We start from the raw sequence: 20310 nt of genomic DNA, 5'->3' as shown, positions 1-20310 counted from the left end.
GTTGATTTTTGCAGAGGGAATGAGATTTGTAATTTGTACCTGACTGAAGAAAGACGTTGCATAGGGCACTCGTGGCATCCGAACAATTGTGCCGTTCTCATCATCCTTTACATACTTGTCATAGATCTCCGTGACCTCATTCATCAGTCTGGAATAATGATGCATTAGTTAGGCCTGGTGAACGTTATTTGCACCTAGAAGCTGGATTGTTGAACATCTTTGTTACCAAAGTTTCTTCGTTCTACAATCATCAGTGGGCGAGTGAATGGTGCAGGGTGACTGAACTGTGTACTGTGGCGCTGGATGTAGCACGAGACTTCAGCTGCTTCTTTTGTCATTGCTACTTTTGTATGATGGTCAGCTGATTAATGTATCCGATCAGTTTTTTTACTTTGGGTTTTTGTTCTCAAACAAGATGAATTTGAATAAATGCACACAAAACTTAGCTTTAATAAAGTTTTATCAGTTTTGTACAAACTGGAACCAGGTCACCCAATGTGACAGATTCGACCCATTTTATAACATGAATCTGAAATGTGGGGTTTTCAGCGTTTCCATTGAATAGATAGAGTTCTTCTTTTAGCCTACAAAAAGAACTTCACTGCAAATCCAAAGACACATAACTGCATTGTATATGGTGAATGTGGCAGATTTCCTTTGTATATGAATTCTCAAGTAAGATGTTTTAAATATTGGTTTAAGATTCTAAATATGCACAAACAACGTCTGCCAAAATTAGCTTACAATATGCTCTTAAATCTGGATAGCTTGGAAAACATACTTGGGTAACTGATGTCAGAAATTTATTATTTTCTCACGATTTGCGTTTCATATGGTTGTGCAGATGGCGATGTGAACAGGTTTATTAATGAATTTTGTGAAACGTTTAATCAAGAATGGAAATCCAGTGCTTCTCGCCAATAATCGGTCATCTCTTGTTTTTTTGTTTTGGAGGGACATGATTTACTTTTCGCTAGAAAGACCTATTCCCAGGTTTCACTTTTCCTATCTTTATGTGAACATCAACATTCAAATGATAGATGAGTGTTTGAAATCTTTTGAATAATATCGTTCTAGATTAAGCTCAAAGTGCAGATGTTGTCCCTTGTGGGATTGAATCTGCAGCTCTCAAACTCTTAGGCAAACGCTCTACCGCACGGCCACTGGGCTAACGAAGGTGATGGGGTTAAATTGTCTACTTATAGTTCCTGTCATTAAATTGATTTTACGCGCTATTGTGTTATTGTTACAAAGCTTCACTAAATGAACATCTACATTGTAATTATCCGCCATTGACGGTGTATATTTTAGAGAAAACACTTCTCCTCGGTTTTGGTAGACAATATAAAACCGGAGGGGGAGGGATTTCCTGACGCGTGTTTTCTTCACCATGAATTATGACAGAAGTACCTACCAGACGATTTTCTTGCAAAACAACCTCTATATGCATAGATATATTTGTTACAAAGTTGTAATGAACATATTCTTGTTCAAATGTCTTTGCATATAAGGCATGCATTAGCAAAAGGAGATTTTCTCATAAAACGAATTGTATGCCCTGAAATATATATGTAAATATCCAAAATATTCCTTTACCACTATAACCCTCATGTTTATAGGCCGGAAGCCTTTCATTCAACAAACATCTTTTTTACTTTATATAAACAAACATTTAATATCTCACAGACTGCTCACACTCATGGCACACCTAACCTCACAAACATTATATTCAAACACTATATTCAAGTTTGTAAAAGCATAACAAATAAACATTACTAAATCTCGATTCATAATGTATGAATGAAACAATCCACAAACATTTCATATTCATTCATATATTATGAATATGAAATGTTTGTGAATTGTTTCGTCACGAGTACTTCACAGGAAGACAGAGAAAATCCATCTGTGGTTTCTCTTCATAAACAGGTCCCTAATCTGTTCGACTTGAGATAATCAATAAATAGTATCTCAGGGCATTTTGTATGGACATTTCCACGATGCCTTTGGTGCCAAGCAAGACGTGGAACAGTGATATTTCCACGGCTATATTTCTTGCGTCATCAATACTCTTTCTGACATTGCTGATCTTTTCTTTGATTGTGTCAACGTGTTAAAAGTACTCCATGTTGGTTAAATATTTCAAAAATTTTCACATTATTTCAATCGTCAATCTTTAACTATAAAATGCCGCTTTTGTAAACACAGCTAGAAAATCACCGGCCTGTAACAGCAAATACGCTCAGCATCAGCCGAAGCCGGAAAGCTTACGTAATAAATTACTTCAGAGGCCAGTGACGCTACTTTCGAAACCTGTCACGCAGGCAGTCTCACAACGGCTCTTGTCGAGGAGCTAAGTCAACCATCACATTATGTAAGCTCAAACAATTTGCGGCAGACCACAATAATTCAGAACTATCGTCCCGCAACGAAGTGTAGCGAGAATCGCGCTGGATAAAACGCAATGTTAAGTAAGGGTCGGACTACGAGTGCCCAAACTAGTTTGCAACATTGATTAGTCTCTCCAAATTGTAAACACTTAGTTATCTTCAAAAGAAAGCAATCGTTCCCCATTGTTGTTAGACACCTTTGTCGGCAAAAGTCAGGATCCTTTAAAACGAGGCACGTTCAGGTAGAAGGCAGTTCCATCTCTGCTTCAACTGAATGTGCTGTTCTCGTTTTGAAGGCTAACTCCCTCGACATCCAATATTCCCCGGGATCAACTAACGGGTAGTAAGCACGCCGTTAATCTGGTGGAGAATCCGGGTATAGAGTAAGTGTAATAAATATCTGCATCTCTCTCTTACAATTCGATGGTCAGTGGCCTGTATTTGGCAGTAAAGGTCACTAAATAAGCCTGAACGTGATTGTATGAAGCATCCCCTGAGCAGTGATTCGTCAGTCTTCATCCCAGGACCAGTTGTCATCCTCAGGATATGTGATCGGATCTAGAAGTGCTACAAGGGCAATACAAACGTACTTGTACAGCTCAATGAATGTTTCAAAACATGTATGTCTTTCGACCTTTCTCGTCTACTCTGTGAACCTTTCACAGTTAGTATATGTCCAAAGAACTTTAGCCACTTGGGTGAAGAATAAGAAATATAAAAAGACTCCATCATGTTCCTGATCTCTGGAAGCTTACAGGAGGAAGCAATGCAGCAGGTCATTACTACAGTGAAGAAAGAGGGCCAATGGCTGAATACTTTTTATTATTCTTTGTACCCCAACTTTTGATGAGGACATACCGGCAGCGCCATCGTAGGATTGGCCTCTATTATTGGTAACATCGAGTCCACGTGACTGTTGCCGACTGTTGTGTGCCGTTGATTTTGCCTCGCCAGTTGATCTTTCCAAAGGATAAGAAATCCAGACACATATCCATGATCTCTGGATTGTTCTCAACATCATCTGGAGGCACAAACTTCCTGATTTTGCCCGGTTCTCCATCAGCTACGACAGAGTACACTGCTCCTTCTTTACATAAACTTTGTTGTTTTGCCGAATGCATTCAGCAATGATGGAAAGTATCTCATTCTGGAATGGTTGCTTTTATTTTGTAGCTTTGCAGGTGCAGGTGCAGAGTGTCACTTGATTCAGACATGAGTTGCAAAAGGGCCATTAAGTTTCTTTTATTGAGGGCAGTGCTGGAACCGTTATCTCTGCGACCTCTCATAGAATATTTTATGTCCACAAAAGAATATGGCCTCTCAGTTTTAAATCCTAGCAGTTTTAACAGTCTCAATCATTGGAACGAATGATGTTATTTTTGTTATTTTTTTTTGTACTAATGATTGTTTTTGTCTTGGTCTGGACTACCTACCGGAAGTCTCAAGACAGGTGTCTGTTTCAGACGTAATGGATCATCCTCAGTAGGAATCAATGCCACACAATGGATTGGTTTAAACATTGTTCCTGGGCGTGAACAAAGAACTCCATTTCTTGACATGAATGGAACCCTCTTGACATCGGAGGTCTTGTCATTAAACAACGGTCTAATTGTCTGATTAACTACAGTATAGACACAGGTTACTGTCGCGTTAAGAATGGATGCTAAACACAGGACGTGTATCATGGAAGACCATGATCTCTCATTGCATGCTTTTACGCCTCAAATCCCAATACCTTATGCATGTCTCTAGTGGAATCCAAATGTGGTGTTAATGCGAAGTTAACATAATAATTTAGGTTGGCTGTCAAAGAGATGAGTTCATGTTGAGTGTAATAATTCGCTTTCAGATAAAGCTCTAATGCAGTAAGCAAACCCAATGGTTTGGACCTACCAGCAATACTGAAATACTATTAGGCAAACAATTTAAACCCCCAAGAATCTTCAAAGCGGTGTAGTTTGACTCACATTCTGCTGGAAGAAGTGCCAAACTGTAAGTTGGGAAATCGGTGAAGAGTACAAATGATCACTGTTTCAATAAAGGTCCGATATCGTCCATATTTTCGGAATATACAGCTTCTACAGAATACTTGTCCCCTCTTCCAAAACAATTTGCCAAATGTTTCATTTTATCCATAGTTTGCAACTAGTAGACCCGATTTTTTATTTAGCAATGAAGTAAATGATGCCAACACCTGGAACTGAGCACACCGTCACAACATAATTGATTGCATCATTGTTAGTTCTGTCTACGTTCACTTTCACACATATGTCTCGTGGCTCCATCGCAGCAAGGCGTTGAGCATTTGAAGACACCTAAGGGTTTCATTCATCACCTTACCACATACAAAGATGTTTGAGACAGGTTTGGTGTACCACGATCACCGTCCTCCCAACACATGGCCACATACAAAGATGTTTGAGACAGGTTTGGTGTACCACGATCACCGTCCTCCCAACACATGGCCACATACAAAGATGTTTGAGACAGGTTTGGTGTACCACGATCACCGTCCTCCCAACACATGGCCACATACAAAGATGTTTGAGACAGGTTTGGTGTACCACGATCACCGTCCTCCCAACACATGGCCAGTTTCCATGCATTGGTAATTTCTTACGCCAAGAGGTGTTAGCAACTCTACACTGGCATGTGTTAGTCCAGATCTCAACCCTATAAAGCATGTTTGGCATATTATGGGTTGCAGAGATATCCCCTAATACAAAATCTTGTAAGAAGTCCTCCGTGAAAAATATAACGGAAAAGCTCAACATCTCATAGAGGTGGAGGAGGATCAAGAATGTTATTCAAGTTAGCAGAGATTACATAAGACACTAAAAGTGTGCTCAGTTCTTGATATGTATGTGACTGCCTATGAGAATTTAATGATAGAACCATGGGTTAATTGTTTGTCATGTTTGCTTCTAGGAATAGTCCTTAATCGTTATTTTAGTATTTTGATTTACTATTAATCATTCCGTGAGGCTACATTTATAGAGACATTAGCTTAAAGGTCACATGCAACCAAAAAATCAAACATAATTAAAACACATTTATCACTTATTCATGACATATAATATACATTGCTGCTTTTAAAAAAACAAATAAACAAAATTATAAGCGTACAATCGCGATTCAAAAGTGCAATATTTCGTACTTGGGCTTACTTCCCCCGAAACGAAGCCCTCGGGAGACCAAACCCAGTCACAGCGGGTGGATATGCACTCAAGTGTAACGACGGCTTCCGATTGGCTGTTCCATTTGCTGATATGCTGAGGGTTCATTGTGTGTACAGAAAGATGACCTGTTTGATGGGCATTTTAGAAGTATGGCGAGTCACAAGAAAGTGAGATTCTCTATTGATAACAACTTCTTTTTGTGTACTTGATGCGTCGTTTCAGTATGGATTCATATACTGTTGTCAAACAAAATCATACATACGAAAAGAAGTCGTTATCCATGAAGAATGTATATAGAGATGTTGGGTTTGGAAAATACATGTTCTCTGAATTTGCGCTCGATCCAATCAAATATCATGTCAGTGGAGATGGTAAACTAGTGCGTGGCTGGAATCTGTCCAAGTACAAAGCAGGACTTGAATGTGACAAGAGTTTGCACCAGTTTCCGTCAGATCCAGTCATCCGAAAAAAATGAATGTAGTTTGTTTGCAACCCACCGACACAAAAACATGTCATGTGTATCACACGTGCCTAATTACATAATGTGGCAGACACGGGACTCGGGTGCACGAGTCATAAATCAACTTATTTTCTTTATGTCGTATAGTCTGATATGTGCTAAGTTCAAATTGCACGTGGTCAATGATTGAAGCTGTGTATTGCATGTTGTCTTTAGCAGACAGGCAGACAGACATATAGGTGTGAATAAACCAGACACTGAGCTTTCTCTGTGGCAGAGTCTGCTTACCACAATCAACAAGTTAATTTACGTAACGAGTAGATTATTTACTTGTTTGTGTACACAACCAAGATTAGACTACTGCTCACGACCACAGACGCTGGGCATGCATACTGTTTCAAGCTCCACGAACCTATTCAGTGCGCATGCGTTATGGACGCATCGCAGCACAGCTGTTGAAACCAGTTCCCCCCCAGTGCTGGGGGGAATTTAGTGAAACGTTTGAACTCCGATTTCGCGGGCTTTTCTTTCATCGCGTTTTTTCAACTTTATAGGTTAAACTGGCATTTTTTATGATTTGTTTCGGTAAGTGCATACCGAAAGGTACCAGAATCTGCAAAGTTGTGTTTTACGTTGCATGTGACCTTTAAACTGAGATTTGGATAAGTTCCTTTGCTATGTTTCTGGTAACATATTGATAGTATAAAAAGATGTGTTTTGTGATACTTTTTTTCATGTGTGTATTTTACACACGCTGACGTTGGTTAATACTAAACCTTTGAATATAACCTTCATTATCTCTGATATGACTATGTATTTTTTAGATAGTTCAAACGTTATTCTGTTAGTGCAGTATGCTTACTTGTCATGCCACTGTGACTGTCTGAAACTCTGTACAAGACTTTCTTGAAGATTGTTGTTTTCTGAAAAATGCAATTTTTCTGATGTAATTGGTGTTTTATACTCATCCTGTCCCATATTTAGTGCTTATCTCCGTTTTCCTCCGAGGTTGAGTGGAAACCTCTGTCCTAACGTTTCCCCAAACAGTCCACACTATACAGACCCGTATTGGGCCTTTGCCTCCTTCCCGCCACTGCGCCCCATATGACTACAGCCATATTGCCACTCTCTCCCTCAGGAGACCCACTATAGGTTGGGAGGGTCTTCAGTGTATGAGTCAGGATAAGTATGAAATATCTATTTAACCATAGAAATCACATTTTTCCTTAGCCTGACTCATACTTATTGCTTAGGTGGTGATGCAGTCACCTATTTGGATTCCCTGTGACTGTCTGATCAAGTCCCTGTCTGATCACATACCTCCTGAGAACTCTTCTATTGTCTTCTAATTCTCCGACAGGTTGAGCGGGAGACCACCTTCTCACAAGGAGTATATCTAACGATTTAGTGGATATTAAAGACACAATGAGAAGTGTAGGTTTTAGCTGTCTTGAAACGACCCATATGCCAATAAATGGACCACTTTCAAAACTGAATCGCATCGCCCATGCGCTCACTCTCGTTTGGTGCTGATGGGACAAAACCCCTACGTTGGGGTCTACGTCATTAAGGGTGAGTTTCAATCCTTTCTATCTCTATCGTCTGGTCGGAACTGTCAATTGTTGTGCCACGACGAGCAGTCCGAACAGGTAGGTACCAGATACATCTTCCCTGGCGAGAGATAATGGCTGACAACGACAGTCTCTAATCTCCAAAAAGAGCCTTCTATGATAGATGGTAGGGCTAAGGATGGTAGGACTTAATGCGGATTGGTAGCCCTGGGCGGATCTAATCATCCTGCTCTGTATGCTGGTAATATGACAGCTCTTATCCATAAGGAGATGACAGTTCTGGAGACTTCTGTGGATGTTTCAGTCGACAACGTGATGAATAGACGTTGAATATTCCTTCATCTTGTAGCAGTCCTTTTCAAATATACATATATCTTAATGACATAATGATAATTCTATTACGACTTCAGTAAATACTCGATTGTGATTGGTTAATCAAAGTCATTCAGAGGTATATAATCACGTTATATACCTGATTTTCCAACACATTATGTACTTGTTTAAAATCTGAATAACGTGTTGTGTTGGAAAATCAGAGATATATAACGAAATTATAATAGCTCTAAGTTTGATTTAAAATCGAAACCGTAGCATGAGGTGTTAAATACACAATTTACAGCAATTATAATCTAGGGGCCATGTTATATACCCCTGATTTTCCAGCACAGTATGTTTATCTCCGAAGTCTTTTGTGTCGTTGGGTCCTAATACGGACTATAATGCCGGAATGTTTACTTGTCTGTCCGGCTGACCTGGTAGTTGGATTTTTACTATAAAATCCAATCTCAGGCTGAAATGAGTGAGTGAGTGAGTGAGTGAGTGAGTGAGTGAGTTTTAGTTGTACAGCAATATTCCAGCCATATGGCGGCGGTCTGTAAATAATCGAGTCTGGACTAGAGAATCAAGTGATCAACAACATGAGCATCGATCTGCGCAATTGGGAACCGATGACATGTGGCAACCAAGTCAGCGTGCCTGACCACCCGATCTCGTTAGTCGCCTGTTACGACGAGCATAGTCGCCTTTTATGGCAAGCATGGGTTGCTGAAGGCCTATTCTACCCCGGGACCTTCACGGGTAGGCTGAAATGAACTGTTGGGTGGTCTCCGACGTCTAATCTAGCTCGGCCAAAGTCTAGAGCATGTATTCTTGACAACCTAGCACCTGCAGCCGGTGCGAGTAAAACTAGCATTGTTTTTGCATTAGCAAATCAAAATTGTCTTCCATCGGAGGTTCATAGTCGTGGGAGAACTACGTTGAGAACACACGCCGGAGCCTTGAACTTCATTTGTTGAATGACCGTAATAAGGCGATGAATTCAAACAGACAGACAGGCAGACATACAGACAGACACTTTATTCGGTAATATACGGGCTTATGGCCCAATTTACAGTTGATATATAATGTGTTTATAATGTCACTTGAACACAAATTAGATTTAACAAAGTTGCAGTTGAATGTATAGCAAGAGGATTTTGAGATGTTAGTAAATTCACCATTAACATATTGTTTCTATGGACATGTTTAATACGTGGAAGATATCTCTCTGTCACATCTTTATATTTATCGCAAACTAATAATACATGAAATTCATCTTCAATAAAACCAAATTTACAGTTTCACATTTAATTAGATCAATACCGTCTTGTTCATGCCTTCTGGAAAAATTGACACTGAAATTGTGTAGGGAAAGTCTAAATTTACACATGGTTCTTATCAAATCCTTGTTATCTAATAATGTTAAATATTTTTCTTGCTCTATAGCTGATTTTATCGAATTATAATGACATAAAAAGGATGAAGATGAAATACTATTGAGCCAATTTTGACAATACATGTCTTGTAATCTTTGTTTTAATGAGGATAGAAAATTCGGGAACCTTGGTGACTTTTACTTCTGAGTTCAATTGTTGAATTGTTGGTTTATCCAACAGTTTTGTCAGGTCTGGGATCCACGTTCTCGAAGTCCACTAGTGCACGACCAAAAGCAGTCGTAAGACGTTTGTCTCAGGGATCTTGTCTAGTACTTTTGGCTAGTAGAGCTGGTGATGGAAATAAGGAAACGTCCAGATATTCCCATGGAATGGCCAGTACATCTAGGGGCCATACTATGAGACGTACGTCGTTATTTGCCGACTGAATCGAGTTGCAAGACCGATCTATGAGCGGACATCCGTTACTCCTTGAAATGCAGTTGAAACAGATGAAATGCTTCGATGCAGATGTAGCATCCAATCCGTGCGGTTTGAGTGTCGAAAAGATGGTGTGCCGAAGAGGATAAGTGAATGTCCTGCTCTTACAGCGTTGGTATTCATTGTTTGGGCTGATGTTGTGAGCATTTGATCTTTCGAATCCTTTGAGACGTCCTTAGAACTTCCCAAATAGCTCCATAAAAAAGATGGGAATAGCTCATGGCCATAATAGCATATGGTTTTGTATACATATCCGGTCATTGTCAAGATGCAAGGAGACCTTGATGAAGTAGAAAAGGTGATTCCAGCCGAGGTAGAACCCATATGGTCAGAAATAAATTCTTGTTCTCTCTTCTGAGGCGCTATATCTGCATATCCTCGGATATTGGAGGCTCCTCTTGAATTGTACCGCTGGAATTGGTATAGACTGATGAACAGGTCGATCCAAATCTTGAGTAGAATGTTTCTGTTGCATAGCCAACATAATCTGTCCAGTGACGTTAACGTTAAGTCTGGCTCAGTCGGAGTGAAATGCTGTTGATTAATGGAAACATCTCAGTAGAGAATATAGTTGGTATGTTCGCGAACGATTCCTGTCGAGGCATCATCAATAAAGGAGGAGAATTCACGAATACTGAGTGATGTAGAGCCGGTGGGTTTGCCAACTCTGACGTCTGACAAGTTCCTACATAGGTGGAAGGTAGGGAATCTGGGTTCCCGAGCGCCGACATTGTAGTTTGCAGATGTTGTTGTGTAGTGTGCACCTGGGTGTGTTCTCGAAAGTAAATGTCTGCGATGCTGATCTCACAGTGACTTCTGCTTCGAGAACCAGATAGGTCATCAGCTTCTGTCAGCTTCTTCGTAGCCCTCGCGAAGGTCGGATTATCATCAATAATATCTTTTGTCTTATGTACGTACAAAGATGGAAGAGAAGACGCGTGATAATCGTCATCGAAGTCATCACAATGAACGTGGAAATATACAACTACTTATTGAATAAGGATTCTGACAATTGTGTACAATTTATACATCGTGAAATAGTGGTACACGGAGTAAAAGTGCAAGGGCACACAGGGTGTGCATCAGATGCAGACAGCTGGTATCTGTTGACAAGATCGCATATGTCACAGCATGCCTGTAATCAAAGTGAGAAAAGCCAGAAACTAACACCATAAATTGATTACAAATTCATCGTTAAGATTGCCAAAAGATATGAGAAACCATCAACCTTTGGGCCCAACTTAACAGAAACTAAGGCTGTAGATGGGACCCGAAGTGCCAGCTCTACCGTCAACGTGGGCGACTGAGGAGAGAGTGACAATGTGGCCGCGGTCAAGCGGGACGTAGTGGCGGGAGAGGAAATATGGGGCTCTGTAGGGGTGAATACAGTTTTGGCTGTTCTTGGGAATATTAGGACAGACGTTTCCACTCAAGCCTTTTCTCAGGGAAAAGGAGATAAGCAATAAGTTATGTGTCAGGATAAGGAGAAATTGTAATTTTACATGAAATTTAAGAATGCAGAGAGTCATTTGCCCCTGTCAGTACCTTACAGGTGAAAGTGAAAATAACGAGAGTATGGGACTGTAATAGAGAAATAGTGAAATGACAAGGAAAAGGGGAGACAACTCTGTAGCAAGGAACCCAGTGTATGTGCGGGTGCGTTCGTGCGTGTGAGGTAGTATCTCAAAAGGAACCGAGAACTGGTTGGGTCTATATTCATAATTGTGCAATGGTGGACATCTAGGTATGTTGGACGGACTGACAAGTAATATCAGTTACAATACAATAACATAAACAAATACTATTACAAAGTCCCTGTGTCAGTTACGGTTGTGAATATGTGTGTACTTAAAATTATTGCAAGATATGTCTCCACATTCGATTTCAGCTCACATTACTAAGAACTCTGCATAATATTGAAACAGGTTAATAATGTCAACAAGACAAAGGAATACCAGGGCTTTATATAAACACACACCGTTAGAGACGTTTTACCAATGGTTCCCAATCTGATAAGCATTTCCAATTTCAACTGAGTATCAGTATATTCATTATCCATTAATTCTGGATATTCATATAATTCTGATATTACTGCCAGATCACTGATAGCGTTAATCATTTGGCTGACAGAATCTGTCACAATCATTGTTATATGGTTTCAAAATTACACACATTTATTGTAATCAACGCGAAACTTTTTCTATGTTTTGTCTTTCCTATTTTACACAAATACCTCGACTTATCCGGAGCCCTGGATTACAGCAGTCACGTCTGAACTGAAGTGGTTATATTATTTTTTTGTGCAATAGCAAATCATTGGAACCCCATTTTGAAACACACTACCAAAACGTGCAGGCTTGTGTCAGCTGGATTCCCTTGGATTCAAACTCAATCACTGAAGCTGGGATTGGGAAAGGCAAGGGCCTCGGGCCATTTTCCACATCAGAATGACAAATGGCCCATTGTCAACGTTCTCTTTCCCAATCCCTGCTGAAGTAAGCTGATGTTAACAGATAAAGTTACCTGGCAACACAAGAAAAAGACTCAGCATCATCACTAATCATCAATAATGTAAGCTATGCAGTAGAATGGCCCTGTGGTTGTAGAGAGAGACATCCCTTGGCTATGTCGATCCAACAGTTTGGGGTTCATATCCCATTTTCTGGGATAGTGTCATGCTTTAACAATTGAGTTTCATGTGAGTTTTAATGTCTTCAATCTGCTCTTTTTTATTTTTTCCTTAAGACTGCAAGATTCCACAAACCATTTTCTTTCTTGTCTGGGGCCTCAAAGTTATCAGTGGTATTGTAGTCGCCGTTGAGGACGTCCAGGAAGAAGTCCGGAGGGTTGTTGTGTTCCTCACAGATATAACCTGGATGAAAGAAATCTCATTTATAACTGCTCTCTGACTCCATGAAATTTCTAAATTGGAAAATATTTTCTCATGGAAATAATACAGAAATTGACATGCGTGAACTGGTTAGTATGCTCTGCTTCTAAGAGCTCAGCAGACATGTAAGTAGAATGTTCGATATGAATCCTGAGTGACAGGAAGCTGGGACATACCTACTGACTGGAAGTACTCGAGAGCCTCAGGTGCAGCGCCATGGTAGACTACCTCACCCCCCGACAGCAGCATCAGGTTGTCAAACACTTTGTATATAGAGAAGCGAGGCTGGTGGATCGAGAACACGATGGTACGACCCTTCAGGGCCAGTCTGAAGTAAACAAAACCCTCTGGTTTAAGGAAAAGACGACTATTTTATATGGACTGGTGTTATTAATGTATACTTTCTGTTGGTCTAGCATACAAAGGGTACTTTATACCAATACTGTCTGATCAAACAAGTAGCCATTTGTCGTTGGTCTATATTGGGATTTTTTTCATCTTATCCAATAACAAAAATAGGAAATTGTGCATGTATGTGTCTAGTCTGTGTCATCTCAGTTCCTTCTCACCTTCTAAGCAAGTACATGACTGCATTTGCCGTGCTGGCATCCAGGCCTGTGGTTGGTTCGTCCAGGAACAGCACGGGAGGGGAGATAATCAGCTCCATACCGATGTTTGTTCGCTTTCTCTCACCCCCAGACACACCCCGAATAAACTCATTACCAACCTAGATGAATAATATCACTAACCACATTAACAGCCAGCCATATGCGCAGATAAACTCATAATCAGTCCATATAAATATTCAAATAATCATATTACTCTCAAGGGTTATATTCGTATAACCCATAATCAACCTTTGTAGCAGTCAAAACACTATGTCATGAAATGTGAAAGTGTCCAATGCCCAGATTCGACTACACAATATCATGGAATGAATGTGAAAGTGTTCAATGGACAGATTCGACAACACACATGGGGCCATATCAATGGCTATGGCAATGGCTCAGCCAATGATGTTAATCTCACCCTGGCGCCAGCTGCAAACAATGGTGTTAATCTAACCTAGATAGCTACCAGCTACAAACAATGCTGTTACTCTCATCCTGGTGTCAGCTACAAACAATGGTGTTAGTCTCACCCTGGTAGCAGCTACAAACAATGATGTTAATCTCACCCTGGTGTCAGCTACAAACAATGCTGTTAGTCTCACCTTGGTGACAGCTACAAACAATGCTGTTAGTCTCACCTTGGTGACAGCTACAAACAATGCTGTTAATCTCACCTTGGTGACAGCTACAAACAATGCTGTTAATCTCACCTTGGTGTCAGCTACAGACAGTGATGTTAATCTAACCCCGGTGGCAGGTAGAAATGTTTTTTAAATCTCACCCTGGTGTCAGCACATTGAGTCAGCCCCAGTTCGTCTATCACAGCATTCACACGGGCATCTCTCTCCATCTTTGTAGTATCCGAGGGTAACCGCAAAGCTGCTGAGAACTGGAAATTCTCTCTCACTGTCAGCGTTCCCATGACGACATCATCCTAAGTTTGAATTGTAAAGCTAAGTAAAACATCACTATCTGCATACAAAGCAATACTTGTTTACAGTTGACTTTTAGAAGAGATTTGCTGAAAGGTCTTATTGATGACGTTGTTCACACCTAAGACAAGGGCCAGAATCTGCATCACCATAGCTCCAATGGAGACACAAGGATGTTTGTACCGGTAACTAAAATTAGTTAAGTACTAAGTGAAAAGGTCCAATGACTTGTTGCCATTTAGCTAAATTAGATACAAATTAATGCGACCTACACTCACTAGAATACACTGCCAGTGCCAAAATACTGGATGTACAAATTGTCATTATTTTGTTTGTTAAAACTGAACATTTTATGGGAACCTGCATTCTTCAATAAATGTCTTCGTAGGTTAGATAGGGTGGTATTCCATGACCCTTGTACTGACATGCTTCACAAGCCGTGACAGTGGTTAGACAGGGAGGTATTCCCTGACCTTTGTACTGAGATGCTTCACAAGCCGTGACAGTGTGTTACATAGGGGGCTATTCCCTGACCCTTGTACTGATATGCTTCATAAGCCGTCACAGTGGGTTGGATAGAGGGGTATTCCCTGACCCTTGTACTGACATGCTTCACAAGCCGTGACAGTGTGTTACATAGGGGGCTATTCCCTGACCCTTGTACTGACATGCTTCACAAGCCGTGACAGTGTGTTACATAGGGGGCTATTCCATGACCCTTGTACTGATGTGCTTCACAAGCCGTCACAGTGGGTTGGATAGAGGGGTATTCCCTGACCCTTGTACTGACATGCTGCATAAGCCGTCACAGTGGGTTAGATAGAGGGGTATTCCCTGACCCTTGTACTGACTTGCTTCATAAGCCGTCACATTGGGTTAGATAGAGGGGTGTTCCCTGACCTTTGTACTGACATGCTTCATAAGCCGTCACAGTGGGTTAGATAGAGGGGTATTCTCTGACCTTTGTACTGACTTGCTTCATAAGCCGTCACACTGGGTTAGATAGAGGGGTATTCCCTGACCTTTGTACTGACATGCTTCATAAACCGTCACAGTGGGTTAGATAGAGGGGTATTCCCTGGCCCTTGTACTGACATGCTGCATAAGCCGTCACAATGGGTTAGATAGAGGTGTATTCCTTGACCCTTGTACTGACATGCTGCATAAGCCGTCACAGTGGGTTAGATAGAGGGGTATTCCCTGACCCTTGTACTGACATGCTTCATAAGCCGTCACAGTGGGTTAGATATAGGGGTATTCCCTGACCCTTGTACTGACATGCTTCATAAGCTGACACAGTGGGTTAGGTAGAAGGGTATTCCATGACCCTTGTACTGATATGCTGCATAAGCCGTCACAGTGGGTTAGATAGAGGGGTATTCCCTGACCCTTGTACTGACATGCTTCATAAGCCGTGACAGTGTGTTACATAGGGGGCTAATCCCTGACCCTTGTACTGACATGCTTCATAAGCCGTCACAGTGGGTTAGATAGAGGGGTATTCCCTGACCCTTGTACTGACATGTTTCATAAGCCGTCACAGTGGGTTAGATAAGGAAGTATTAACTGACCGTTGTACTGACTTGCTTCATAAGCCGTCACAGTGGGTTAGATGGAGGGGTATTCCCTGACCCTTGTACTGACATGCTTCATAAGCCGTCACAGTGGGTTAGATGGAGGGGTATTCCCTGACCCTTGTACTGACATGCTTCATAAGCCGTCACAGTGGGTTAGATAGAGGGGTATTCCATGACCCTTGTACTGGCATGCTTCGTAAGCCGTCACAGTGGGTTAGATAGAGGGGTATTCAATGACCCTTGTCCTGACTTGCTTCATAAGCCGTCACAGTGGGTTAGATAGAGGGGTATTCCCTGACCATTGTACTGACATGCTTCATAAGCCGTCACAGTGGGTTAGATAAGGAAGTATTCCCTGACCCTTGTACTGACATGCTTCATAAGCCGTCACAGTGGGATAGATAGAGGGGTATTCCCTGGCCCTTGTACTGACTTGCTTCATAAGCCGTCACAGTGGGTTAGATAGAGGGGTGTTCCCTGACCCTTGTACTGACATGCTTCATAAGCCGTCACAGTGGGTTAGATAGAGGGGCATTCCCTGACCCCTGTACTGACATGCTTCATAAGCCGTCACAGTGGGTTAGATTAGGAAGTATTCCCTGACCCTTGTACTGAGTTGCTTCAGAAGCCGTCACAGTGGAATAGATAGAGGGGTATTCCATGACCTTTGTACTGACATGCTTCATGAGCCGTCACAGTGGGTTAGATAGAGGGGTATTCCCTGACCCTTGTACTGACATGCTTCATAAGCCGTCACAGTGGGTTAGATAGAGGGGTATTCCCTGACTCTTGTACTGACATGCTTCATAAGCCGTCACAGTGGGTTAGATAGAGGGGTATTCCCTGACCCTTGTACTGACATGCTTCATAAGCCGTCACAGTGGGTTAGATAAGGAAGTATTCCCTGGCCCTTGTACTGACATGCTTCATAAGCCGTCACGGTGGGTTAGATAGAGGGGTATTCCCTGACCCTTGTACTGACATGCTTCATAAGCCGTCACGGTGGGTTAGATAGAGGGGTATTCCATGACCTTTGTACTGACATGCTTCATGAGCCGTCACAGTGGGTTAGATAGAGGGGTATTCCCTGACCCTTGTACTGACATGCTTCATAAGCCGTCACAGTGGGTTAGATAGAGGGGTATTCCCTGACTCTTGTACTGACATGCTTCATAAGCCGTCACAGTGGGTTAGATAGAGGGGTATTCCCTGACCCTTGTACTGACATGCTTCATAAGCCGTCACAGTGGGTTAGATAAGGAAGTATTCCCTGGCCCTTGTACTGACTTGCTTCATGAGCCGTCACAGTGGGTTAGGTAGAAGGGTATTCCCTGACCCTTGTATTGACATGTTTCATAAGCCGTCACGGTGGGTTAGACAAGGAGGTGATATAGGTAGGTAGGTGGGTGAGTTAAAGGCCCAAAAGCTAGCGGGAAATGCTCCTCAGGTGTGTGCGTGCGTGAGTGCGTGTGTATCTGTGTATCTGTGTGCGCTGGGACACACACCTCTAGATCCGCCACTGGAAAGGGTGGTATTCAATGTATGAGGGGATGTGAAAACGTAGAGAGTCTAACTATATACAGTCTTCCAATGTCTGTAAAGTTTCCATTTGTTGTGAAGGAATCATTAGCAAAGCCACATCGGACGTTTCACATGCGGTTGTAATGTGGTTCACCTGATATGAGTAATCACAACATATTGGGTTATAATATTTGTAAAATATTTGCAGAAAATGAAAATGATATGTGATATAGTACTTCTTGGATATGACAATACCATATAAAACATATTCAAGATGGTGTTGAATGTATTCCCGTCATAATCAACAGCCAAAGATTTGGATTGCTTGATTTAGATTTAGACAGGGGCTGTATTTTAAAGACACCCCCATCTTTCACAAACACTGTGTCCAGATATTCAAGTTGGCACTGTTAACAACACATTGGGAGCTGACAGTTGTGTGACCATTCAGTATTTAGCTTAAAACCTTGGCATTATGTATGAATAGTGAAGATATTAGAATCAGATAGAATGTCAAACAAAATGGGGATCGTGAGGTTGGTACATAGCAAGCAAATTCGCTTGAGGTTGACAGTTATTATGTAGATAATTATATTATAAACGGCTGAATTTATATCATTGCCGTAGTGAGACTCGATCACTACTGTTTGTCATTCCCTCGTACACTTTCACCTGTCACAAGCCATCGCTGGAATGTTTTCCATGAACCTTGTACCCGCATTTTACACAAACCGTTTCATTTGCCCAGATAAAGAGACATCTTAGTTCATTTGCCCAGATAAAGAGGCATCTTAGTGATAGCTTGGAGTCCTATCATAGCTGATCCCGTTTAAAACCTTGGTGAAAGACATACATGTGTACATACTGGTAAGTGCTACATGCCAGTGTTTCTGATTACGTACCCACCCATAAGAGTACCTACCTGCACAACATATCCCACCATGCATTTGAAGTTGTCAGGGGGTGGGGCACCATCCAATAGCAAATTACCTCTAAGGCCAACTGGGTCTTTTCTGCCGGCCAACACATCTAGCAGTCTGAAACAAACACGTCTAAATATGGCACACATGTCATCAACCACGTTCCCTTATATCAAAGTGTTTATCCGACATTTCTGTCATTACATGCACACGCACTCCAAAATTACTGTCATCCATCATGTATTACACAAAATGGTGATTCAACGCAGACATGTATATAGCTATCAGCAGTGGACTGACAAAAGCCCCATAGGACCGAAGCCCCATACACAAAAGCCCCTCGGATAAAATCCCTAATGGGCAAATGTCCCATAGCAAAAATAACAATTCTCTGACTGACTTTCGGCTTCTCCAGTTTGGCTTTTGTTTGTGGGGCTTCGATCTTGCGGGACTTTTGCCTGTGGGGCTTTTGTGAGACAATTCTACCAGCAGCCTCCTTCACAGTGGTTTCATCAAGAGGTGAAGTCTATACCTCACAAACTTATGGAGAGAAAGTGAAAGTTATTTTGTGAAAGGCTCTGTTTCCAGCCTCTGCAGCACACAGAAGTATTGAATGTGTTACCACTTTGCCCCTGATGTTACATTGTGGACACTAAGAAAATATTATCACGTCCTCAACACTAATTTTCTGAAATGATCAGGGGTTGTAAAATAATGGATAATCGAAAGTATCATGAACGTTGTGATATTGAGAATATTGCACATTAATGTTTGTGACAGATAAAAACCTTAATATTCTCATACAATATGCAGTTTTAGGACTTTTATGGTCTGTTTCTAAATTATTCACAGGGTGTTCTTTTTTGTTGAACATTACTCAAGACCTGACAGAAGTACTCACGATGACTTTCCACTTCCAGTTGGTCCAAGGATAGCATTCATGCCTGGCTTGAAGATGCCACTGAAACAGTAGTGAATGAGTATGGTCTTTAGCTGCTTTTAGCAATATTCCAGCAAAATCAAGGCGAGGGACACCGGAAATGGACCTCACACATTGTTCACATGTGGGAATCTAACAGGGTCTTAGGCGAACACTTGGGCCACTCTACATCACCACAGAAAGATATCAGTAGAGGGCATTTCCCATCACAGTTGCAGAACGTGGTTTAACTGATTTAACTTGCACAAGAGGCATATTGACGTCAGGGACATAAAGGCGCTCATCAGTTGGTATGTGTGTGTGTGTGTGTGTGTGTCTGTGTGTGTGTGTATGTGTGTGTGTGTGAGAGAGAGAGAGAGAGAGAGATAGAGAGAGAGAGAACTCTCCCACTCATAAGTTTCTTATAACCAGCTAATCAGCGTTAATAACACAAAACGAAACTGCACCCTGGCCCGATAAAAATATCAAAGATTAAACACAGATGCATATCCTATTGTAAATTAAAAAGAATCCAAGATATCTGACCTCTGATACCGAGTGTATCTAATGTGCTTACTAACTTACTAACATATTTATGACATGAAGCTACAATACAGTTTTTGTGACATGAAGCCACAGTACTTCACTTTTATGACATGAAGATACGGTAGTGTGTGTGTGTGTGTGTGTGTGTGTGTGTGTGTGTGTGTGTGTGCGCAGTGAAGAAAATATAGACTAATTTTAAAAGTGTAATTAACAAACTGATATTTACGAATGTATTTGTTTCAGATAATCAAAACTGATTTGTCAGTGGAAGCCATGTGCTGCTTAAATATTGAGGACAGGCGACCAACTAAGGATCACAAATCTACATAATCAACGTATGTTGATTGCAAAAGCAGAAAGTCTTTATTTCTTCTTCCTTCATAGTCCTTAAACTGCTGATGGCTGTATTTGAGAAAAAAGCATAGCTAGTGCCATTGCGCACTGACTGCAAGAGTTAGAAGAATCAACATAACTAGGACAAAGACACCTCTAAAACCACATATCAGTTTAAGCGAGTCGGAGATTCTGCCTTTAGAGGACATAACCATCATACTCCACTATGTTAAGTGTGAAATCACAGAATGATTGAATGAAACTAGCTT

At 41.3% G+C, this 20310-nt stretch overlaps 1 protein-coding gene across 1 annotated transcript in view; it reads right to left on the bottom strand.

Annotated features, from left to right (window-relative positions):
- Positions 1-20310, bottom strand: part of LOC137284185 (broad substrate specificity ATP-binding cassette transporter ABCG2-like) — a 29129-nt gene that overhangs the window by 7897 nt on the left and 922 nt on the right. The window contains exons 2-9 of the mRNA XM_067815905.1: positions 19145-19204; positions 18246-18360; positions 14075-14227; positions 13252-13409; positions 12859-13010; positions 12557-12664; positions 6892-6952; positions 40-148 (exon numbers count right to left, since the gene is read on the bottom strand). Of these exons, the coding sequence (XP_067672006.1) occupies positions 40-148; positions 6892-6952; positions 12557-12664; positions 12859-13010; positions 13252-13409; positions 14075-14227; positions 18246-18360; positions 19145-19204 (916 nt within the window). The remainder of the gene's footprint in view (positions 1-39; positions 149-6891; positions 6953-12556; positions 12665-12858; positions 13011-13251; positions 13410-14074; positions 14228-18245; positions 18361-19144; positions 19205-20310) is intronic.

This window comes from Haliotis asinina, chromosome 5 (assembly GCF_037392515.1).
Source record: "Haliotis asinina isolate JCU_RB_2024 chromosome 5, JCU_Hal_asi_v2, whole genome shotgun sequence".
NCBI classification, from domain to species: Eukaryota; Metazoa; Mollusca; class Gastropoda; order Lepetellida; family Haliotidae; genus Haliotis; species Haliotis asinina.
The sequence above is the reverse complement of the archived record's forward strand: the minus strand, read 5'-3'. Positions and strand labels throughout refer to the sequence as shown.